Source organism: Styela clava, chromosome 10 (genome assembly GCF_964204865.1).
Source record: "Styela clava chromosome 10, kaStyClav1.hap1.2, whole genome shotgun sequence".
Taxonomy (NCBI): Eukaryota; Metazoa; Chordata; class Ascidiacea; order Stolidobranchia; family Styelidae; genus Styela; species Styela clava.
The window spans coordinates 13,080,189-13,090,304 of record NC_135259.1 but is presented as its reverse complement, the minus strand read 5'-3'; the positions used below and the strand labels follow the sequence as shown (position 1 = coordinate 13,090,304).

Here is a 10,116-nt window from a genome sequence, read left to right as displayed (position 1 = left end):
AGTGGACAGTTACACTGTGAATCGAAACGCAGAATTTAGATAAAAGTGCAATGTTATGCTTAGTTTTGGCGTTCAAGAAAATTTTTATATACCTGCAATAATAATATGTACATGTCTCGTAATTGCTTTGAACGGACTTATAAATATATAAATAGCCATATATACATCAAAATATGTAAGATATTTCATCGATTCTGGCAAATACACATCACATTGTCAATACAAGAGAAAATGGCAATAAATTTGATAATTTTGCTAATAGCGAGTTCAATGCAAAATGGAAAAAAGATAATTATGATGTATATAAGCATACTCTATCATCTAACTATCATCAAAAACAGAAGTCATAAACATACTATTTTTGATATAAGATTTATTAAGTCATATGATACATTGCAAAATAAATAGAATACTCACATTGCATATTTAAGCAACCAAAACGAATTTGTGGGTAATCAAATTCTTGTCTGAATATTTTACCGAGCTTTCATGTGGACCAGGGGGTGTCGGTTCAACCACTCGTTAGGACTTGTCTATGGAGTCCTATCGCGCTCCAGAAAACTCTGAAACGCCCTTTGCCCATATATAGTAGAGTATATATGAAAGAAAGAATGAAAAACACAGTTTGTATTATTGTTTGATATATCCCCCAGTTACAATTATTGTTTTGGCAAATGGGATAGCAATAAGAGACAACATATCACAGAAAAATGGTTCAATCTTTAGCGTTAAAAGAATCGTAGTTATTGTAGGGAATTTGGGCAAATGAAACAGTACTCAAGTTTAGATGTAATAAAAAAAGCATTTCATAGCCCGGCCGTATGAGATTATACTCAATGTAGTCTATACAATGAATGCATGTAATACTACACGGCTGCTATCTGTTGAGCTGATGGCCCCATATGTTCACAAACACCACCATTGTGCAGTATATCAGCATATAGAAAACACAGCGTATAGGCGCCTATCTTATTTTAAAGACGATATGACGACATGCAAATTTTGGCTATTCACTTTAAAGTGTCAAAATAATTGATTGCTTTTCACGACTATCGAATCCTTGACAAATATTGAAAGATGCAATATCAAACATACAGATAATTGTCATAAAATTGTTTCTGTTTACACTTTGTTTTCCTTGATATTTTCCAACATATGTTATTGCTTGTTTGATGATATTTCTTTTTTATTCTGTTTCTGATTTGTTATTCAAGTATTTGGTACTCAATGCTTTTTTATTATGTATTATATAAATTTCAATATATTCACGAAAAACATAAACATCCACATTTCTAATAGTACATATATATGGAATATACACGATAACACCTCATAGTTCACTTTACATATAACTTAGCCATAGAAAGTTTATTAGTCTGAGTATATCAAGCAGGTAATTAGAGTCTTGTTAAAACTGAAGATGAGTAATCAGGGCTGGATTTATCATTATTAAGCAAAATGAGACATGATCAAGGCACCAAAGAAAAGGGGGCACCACATATATTTCCATGAAGGAATTTTCAATAACACCTCAATGTCTAATGAAATGATCCGCGTTGGTCAGACATTTCAGATAAGAGCTTGGTTGAAATAAATGTTTGCTTATATTTCTTTCTCAGGTTTATCTCACACGTCTCTATAAATGTTTGTAGGCATGAGTACTATGTCCACAAAATATCATGTAAATTAATCGTTTGTGGCCTTTAATCAATTATGAAAACTGAAACTGAATTTCGATTTTAGATAACATGGGACATTTAATTCATTATATATATATATATATGTATTTCTAAAAATGAAGGCACTGTAAAGGAAGGACTTGAAATACCACCATGTGTCTCAAAGCGTTCGGACTTGATTGTATCAGAATGACTTGTACAACATAACTTCCTTCCAAACTCTTCATCTTACGCTCACTTCCGAATTTGAATTCCCGTTAGCGCTAGCCGCTTCTGATTGACTGACATTGTCTTTCGAGGTTCGGATGAGAGAAGTTTTACCACGGTGCAATATTTTGCATTAATTAAATTCAAAAGCATAAAACTTACATTATTATAACGAGATATCTCGATTGAAAATATTTACAAGTTAAAAATTGCATAGAATAAGATTAAAAATTGCATTTGAACAAAACAGTAGTTGGGATATTTCCTTACAAACGTTGCATCATAGAAAGAGCCTCAATTATAATCTTTAATTATAATTTTTAATAATAATTTTTGGGGATAATTACAAGTTAAGCATAGTGCGATGTTCAGTACGCTAGCTATTCATCACCCTGCCTAAAACTCTAGCCGTGCTGGAAGTCTTGACCTAAGAAAAGGTATCTATTATATTACATTCTCCATGTGTTTATAAGAACAGAGAATTTTAAATTACCATCGAAGGTAGGAATTGTTTATCTCATTGTAACTTTTTGGTATTCATTACATTTGGTGGTCAAGTTTTGCTCCATAAATGTTAAAAAAAATTGGTATGTTTCAACTATCTGCATCATAGGCTTGTGACTGGAATATCCTTCCCGTTTGAAATAGGGTCATTGTCAATTGATTGCTCATCATCGTTGGCCGTGAACCCTTCATTATCGTAATCAAATTTTATGCCATTTTCTTTTTGAGGGTCATCCATTGAAATATCGTCTTTGTCTTCGTCCGATTTCATTGGTTTATAAAAATAAGCCGCGGATCCAAATAAAACCACGGAGAGCAGTTTCCCACAAAGCCCTGAAAACAAAATTTGTTTGAAATTTTAATGTAATAGAATAAAATAGATTTTAGTTCTTTGTCAATTTAATCGCTAATTTTGATCCATATATATATAAAGTTTAGAATGTACCAAGTGATACAGTCGTAATTTTGTCAATTATAGAATAAAGTGGTTTTATGAACAGTGACGAGAGAAATAATGAGTTCCAAAATAGGTCACTTAACATATACCGCTATTAATAACTTAAGTTTTCATCCTGCGCAAATCTGTGCAGGTGCAGATGTAATATCAGCCTCGAAGTTATAAATAATAAACGTTGAAACATTTCCGGCAATAGGCAGAATAATATCATTTATTTGCCAAGGCACATAGAATTGAACTTCATTACCGGTCACTTTTTGTTGTTGTATTTGATACAAATAACCATACCTATAAGCAGCATATACAATCCCATATTATTGTTGTCATATATCCAGCAAGAACCTCTCCCGCGATTACACAACTTTTCTTGCCAGAGAATACATGTCGTGTCAATAACGGCACCAAAAATTATAGGACCAGGAATACTTCCAAACGCTCGCATAAACAACCATTGTACACCAATAGCAAATGAACGTTGAGAATCAGGAACGCATCTAAATAAACATCATCATTAAATGAATTTCTTTTTTTACCTAAACGTTACGAAACGTTAGTAGAAATTGTTGCCCATTATATCAAATTTTCTTACCTGAATGTGACGACTAGAGCGGGTGCAGTGGACATAAAACAAATCATGACTACAAGAAAGAAAACAACTAAAAATGGAGCAACTAAGTTACATTGTTCTTCACACAAGCCTTCTGTTGCAGTGTTATTTCCCGTCGTGATGCAAGTACAGTCGAAATACTAAATGGAGAAATGATATGGCAAAGTTATATTGCATTAGCGACAATTAATTGAACAATAGTGCTATTATTTTATACATGTCTAACGTAACCACAATGTGCTATGGGTCGTCATGTATTTACACCGTTGCATCGGCTTTGGGAACAAAATGAAAATATTTTATCTTTTGTTGTTAATGCTTCGAGGTAATAGCTAATAGCTAGCTAATATTACTAATAGAAAATGCATTCTTTCGTTCATTATTAAGTAAATCAAGTATTGTTAGCAATACCTCCACGCCATCAAAGGGCAAAAGTTTTATTTAAACGTCAATCATTATCTTCCAATTCATTTAAGTTGTTTTCTCAATAGGGTGCATGGCGAGCACTTCTGTGTAAGGCTGCAGAGTAGGAGGTCTTAGTTCAGCTCGTTTTTTCGGAACTTGGATTAGGCATTTTGAGTTTATTGGAGTCCGAAATTCAGACTTTTCGTGGTGATGATTGGACTCAAAAATTGAGTTCACAACGCGTTTTAGTAAGTCAATTATAGAAGACTTGCATATTATGCCAAAGTTTCTGTTGTCAAAATTTGATTTACTTGAATTCGGCGTCAGAATTTTTTCAATCCAAAGTCGGAGCCGATTTTTCATATGATTCTACTGTGCTGCTTCTGCGGAAGACTGCTGTTGATATCATAACTATTATAGGTTAGTTTTTTTTTATTACCTAGTCATATTGCGTCAGGTCAGCATTATATAAAGTCATGCATGATACACTTTGTTTAGTTAAACGTGTGCTTTAAAACTCATACCATCGTTGTGTTTTCGATAACATCACAGCCAGCTTGGCAAGCAGAAAAATATCCTTTGCCATCTTCACCACATACTGGCATAAAATATGCTTCTTGACAATCACAACCAGCGTTACACGGATTGTTGAGATCTGCAGGATCAGGAACATTGCTGGAATTGCTGGAATGAAGAACAATTTGAGACCTCAGCAAAAAATGCATAAAATTATGCATCAAAAATAATGCCTATGAGGTGTTTCGCGGATATGCTGAACGTAATGTTCTACATACGACGACGCAGCGATCATGTCAAAAATAACTGAATTTGAAGGTTTTGTAATTTTCCCATTTCCCATTTTATCGCTCATCGATTAATTAGTAAGAATGCACCAACTCTAATCAATCAGAGCAAATACGTATAAAGAAAATGTACCCTACCCGTAAGGAACATTTACTCCAGCCACTGCAGACGCATCGCAATGCAGAAGTAGAATTGGTGATAACGCAATTACACTAATGCAGCAGACAACACAATATTTTAGGATATCTGTCGTCGACATATTGAAACGTTTCACCAAATATCCTGCCAGAACGTGTCCAACTACTCCACCTGGAACACTGATAACTCCTGTAAAAACGAGGCAAGAATTGGAAACTGGGTTATTTGAAAAGTATAATAGTTGACAAGATTTGATTACCCTATCATCATGACGATGCATTCAGAAAACCAAAAACAAAGCGGTGATTAAAACAGGTTGCTATTTCCGATTTTCATGCATTGTCTAGGTCAGTGGTCGGCAACCACCGATCCGCGGAAAGGTTACTACCGGTCCGCAGAAGTGTGACACACGGCCCAAATAACACCTCTACAATCTAACAACCACGAGGCTACAACTAAAAACATCACCCAATAGCAAAGCAGACAAATACAGCGCATTTCGGCAGCATGTCTGACTTCATAAATAATTTTCACGTTAACATGTCGCAGGAATGCTGCATCAATTTTTTCTCTGCGTAAGAATGTTCCACATCAGTCCAAATAAGAAGCCTTGAACAAAATGATCTTCGCTAACAACGTGACTGTTGGATTTATAATCGTACGTGACAGCAACTAAATTTGTCCAGTTTGCGACTTTTGTCATACTAAGCTCTCAAATGAGGCAATGAATCCTTACAAACTTCTTTGAACGATGACATGGCCGTGTCAACGACGAAATACCAAAATAGGCTGGGCGTAAGCAACATGTTACGTATATAACTATCGACCATGTCTCCAAATTGGGAACAGTTAAGGGGCAGCAAACAAATGCAGATCTCAATTGAATAGCATCACTTTCGTTTTCGAATATGCCAAATAAATTTTACAACTCGTAATATTTATTACATATTCCCATAACTGTATCTAAGTTCGTTTGTATAAAAGTAATCCGCCAAAATTTTGGTCAGGCTTTACCGGTCCGCCACTTAAAAAAAAATAGCCGACCACTGGTCTAGGTCAATCGCAAGTAAGTTTTCACTATACTTTTATATCAATTGATATTATCCGCCGTGGTGGATTGGCGCATTTGTTCTTTCAATACCAAATTTTGCTTTGTGTAACTCTTGTCAATATATTGCAATTTCGTGGATTGATATTTCTTGATTTTAGTAAATAGCGTTGCATTTATATCCTTAACTGAAATTTTTTTGATTCCATTTTGATAAAAATATATCAAGATTGAATCACAAAGTTCGCTTACCCGCGAGCAATGCCGCTGCTCCAGCCGTTTGTCTGAACTCATTCTCGATTAACTTTGGTAGAAAAGTAGCGAAGCCACTAATAACAAGAGTCTCTGTACAACCTGCAAGCGTCGTCAACATAAAAGTAGGATTGCTCAACATTTTCATTAATGCGATCGGAAAATCTTTGATGCCTCTTCCAAACCCTTGTTGTTCTGTTACTTCTGCTCCGGCACTTGCATGTACTTCCGATTCGCGCATTGCTCGATTTCTAGCTGTGCCTGTGGGAAATACGAATCCACGAAGGTGAAATAGAAGTGATTGTTAACAATAAGGCCATAATTTTGGGTAAATTTATTAAAACTGAATTTCTATTACATAATTTGTATCTACGACAACGTTGTAAAGATCATTTATGCAAATACAAACTATCTTTCATACCAGGCAATTGCTTCGGAAATCCAGACATTGGTCCAGTGACAAGTCCATAAGCCATTCCAGCTGCAAGTAGCATTCCAACCCACCAAGCCCCAACCCATCTGGGATCACTCGGTTCCAAGGTGAGACTGTTGAATAATTTTATTCAGCTAGTCTAGTTGTAGTAAATTTTCCAAATGTTCCAGACAATTGTATCAGGCTTTTTTTTATATAAAATGAGTCAATTCAAGCGAGCAATATTTCATTTGAAATCATTTTAACGGTATTATAAGAGTATAGATTACATCAAAGCCAAATGTACAAGTGTTTCCATTATTGAAATTTTTATTTGAATTTAATGATCAAAAACATATAGCTATGTCCTATAAATTCTACTACCGTCTCACACCGTATCATTGTAGCCGACCTCTCTTGATTAATACTACAAAATTCATTGCCAATCCTCTGTATACAATACAGTAATATAAATATACACATTTTTCTTACCTAGCCATAGCCTCTGGGGAATCAAAGTCAACATATATTGATAAGAGATAACCTCCAATAATATATCCAAGAACGGGACCGAAAATTGATAGAGCATTTGCAAGACCTGAAAATCAAGTAACACACTTCATTTAAGTTCTCTAACTTCGCAAACAAATATCGTTATAGGTATCTACTTTTAGATAAGGAGTTACTGGTAGTTTGGAAGGCACGGAATCTTTCTTGGTCGGCATACACTCGACAGAATTTACTACACCTTCTGGAAGATGTTTTTAAACCGTGACCTTTAACCTGTGACACTAGCATCGTCAATATTTAAAACTGTATAATTTATATCTTTACTAACTTCTCTTCACAACGCTAAGAGAATGAAAACAAAATCAATGGCCCATGTTTCATGGAATTTCAAATCGACAAAACATAAGTATGGTTCACCTAAATACATTGAAGCTTCTTCCTTCTTGACACTGTCTTCCATAAACGCATAACCAAGCGTATAAAGCGGAGTGGCCCCAGTTCCATGAAGTAGCTGGCCCAATATTAGAACGTATAAAAATGCATGGAGATTTTCTTCGTCTCCATCACTTGAACAACTGCTTGTTGGCCCATCTCTAATGCAGCTATCTGAGAAATAAATAGTATTTGTAGTAGCATTTCAAATTAAAAAATATTCAACAGATTCATAGTACGGTAATAATGTTGAAAAATTGCACATATATCCAGCAGATTAAAACAAAAGGAACTTTAAAATATAGTATTTTTGGATTAGTTATATTCTATCAGTCGCCTGAAATGGGATTCATAGCTAACGCTTTATGCTTTGGCAAGATAGAGATGTTTTCCAGAACATGAATCCTCGTTTACTTTCGTAGTGGCAAATCAGCAAGATACAGTGTTTGCTTTCTGTATGTTAGTTTTTGGTTATGTTTTAGAATTTAGGTTGGCATTCCTAGTAGTTTTAGTTTTAGACTAGAAATAGCCGTGATAGACTAGGTCAAACGTTTCTACCGGTACCTACTTTTAGATGACAGAGTGTTGAATGTTTTGAATTAAAATGATGATTTGAAACACATAAACGAGTTCACTTTAAATTACTGTTCTTAATGAATATTAAAGTCCACATGCCAGTACCAGTTAGCCTAACAAAGTAATAGTCCTTATGTTATAAATCGAGATAAAACTGTAACAAGCAATCTCCTGTTTTTACCTGAAAACTCAGTTTCGTATTTATAATTTCCAGTGATATAGTGTGGTAAAGCAAATACTATAGCTCCTGTTCCCATAATTACTGATCCAATTGCCAATAACCGAGGCCTGTGGGCGTGGTTGCCGTAATAAGTAACAAATAAACACAGAAGACAAAATGCAATGTCGTAACTGCATCCAACAATTCCCAATTCAAAGCTGGTGAGTTGAAATCTTCTTTCGAGAGTTGTGATGCTAACGTTGACAAGACCATTCACCAGCATACCTGAAATAACAATTTGTTAGATATTGTGATGAAGAATAGAAAAAATTGCCAAACCTAACATACACAAATTCAAGGCCGCCTTCTGACATGCTAATGTCAGTAGTTAATGATGGTAAATTATTGAATTTAACCATTATAAATTAGAATCGTGTTCATTGTCAGCTTGGCCATTTTATATACACCAGACTTGTAAAGTAAAGTCGCTCTTGCTGCCATTTGGTACCTGTTGAAAGATAATAAACACAATCAGTTGTGCATAGGGCACGAATATATAAGTAGGCCGGTCCTGATCACATTTTTTGACTATGCTCATTTGGGAAAAAATAACATAAAGTTGAAATGTGCTTAATAGTTTATATAAATGTGTTGTCGTAGCTGTGTTACCAACATATCTTGTTATAAAAGTGTGGTGTTTAGGAATTAGAAGTGGTAAGAAACGTGATTTGCCGATTAACCAATTTAAATAAAAGTGGATTATTTCCTGATCGTTTTTCAATATTTCTAGCATACTTCGCACGCGAGCACACCTTTATTTTACATTTATATTGTACAGATTGTTAAACAATTTACGACATTCATATAAAAGCATTCGTGTACAGAGGAGTTTTCATTGTGACGTTTTTATGTCTATTTGCTAATATTCCCACCTTGTTTTAAAAATCATCAACGCGATTATAGGGCCTTGTAAACTAATGCTAATTTTGCAAGGGCATGTATTAATTATATTAAAGTGTAATATTTCTTGTACTTGGTTTTCGCTTTACATAGTGACATTTAGCATTATTAGGTCCACTTTAAGGTTTCGAGCAGTAATGGCTCGTGTGTTAATGTGGTTGGTCGGAAATAGGAATAACATCATTACCATCACAGAACATCCGCATATCAAGTACGCATTATTAAATGTATGAATCACAATAAAACTTATTACTTCATCATTCTCTAAATTTCCACAAAGTTTCAGTTACCTTGAGTTATTGAGAAGAATCCGAAAGCCGCTAAAAATCCTTTAGGATTGTTAAATCTTTGAAGCCAATCTGGAGTGAAATTAAACCAACCATATTTTCCTTCTTCTTTGCAATGATAATCGCTAGATGCTTTACTAGACTTGCTTGTGCGTCTTTCAGTATTACCAGAACTATCCCCATTAGGATAAGACTGGTTTTTATCGTCAATTTCTAGCTCTTTACCCATTCTAGTATATTTATCCAAACTTTAACAGTTCAACTATCTAAGTTTGCCTGTATTCTGCAATGACAATCACTGAGTATATATGTTCGATAAATTCACATATTCATGGCGTTTATGCACACAACCAGTGTTAGTTACCGCCATGTACTAAGGAGATTTGTTTATTGGAGGAATGTAACGAGTTCACACTCACTCAGAATTGAAATGTTGCAAGAACTATTGCTGTAGTTGTGGTAATGTGATGGTTTATCGCGTTTCAGATAGATCTGTACAATTACCGACTGAACAGTATTGCCAGAGTACTAGTCGCTAGCCCGCACTAAACGAATATAGACCGACATCTGCTGAATGCAGCTGATTTACCAACTGTAGGTTCTGTGATACACCCGCTAATTACTATCCGATGTAAATACAAAAACCAGCCTCATTTGTTATTTTGTTTACAAAGAACA

The 10,116-nt window shown here is 34.8% G+C and overlaps 1 protein-coding gene across 1 annotated transcript; it reads right to left on the bottom strand.

The window, feature by feature from the left end:
- Positions 1–456: 456 nt before the first annotated feature.
- On the bottom strand, positions 457–9,722 carry LOC120337689 (solute carrier organic anion transporter family member 4C1-like). The gene is made up of 11 exons (XM_039405557.2): positions 9,442–9,722; positions 8,213–8,476; positions 7,441–7,629; positions 7,006–7,111; positions 6,523–6,647; positions 6,102–6,362; positions 4,801–4,990; positions 4,384–4,543; positions 3,437–3,594; positions 3,136–3,341; positions 457–2,723 (listed from the first exon to the last, which is right to left on the bottom strand). Exons 1-11 carry the CDS (start codon positions 9,665–9,667, stop codon positions 2,494–2,496), a joined length of 2,115 nt encoding a protein of 704 aa, XP_039261491.2. The 5' UTR covers positions 9,668–9,722; the 3' UTR covers positions 457–2,493.
- Positions 9,723–10,116: the final 394 nt, after the last annotated feature.

Excerpts from the sequence above, each read along its gene's own strand:
- LOC120337689 (XM_039405557.2), bottom strand. The coding sequence starts at position 9,667 with ATGGGTAAAGAGCTAGAAATTGACGATAAAAACCAGTCTTATCCTAAT. Across the intron at positions 6,363-6,522 it reads ATTTCCGAAGCAATTGCCTG|GCACAGCTAGAAATCGAGCA; the intron begins GTATGAAAGATA and ends TATTTCCCACAG. Across the intron at positions 3,342-3,436 it reads GCTCTAGTCGTCACATTCAG|ATGCGTTCCTGATTCTCAAC; the intron begins GTAAGAAAATTT and ends ATGTTTATTTAG.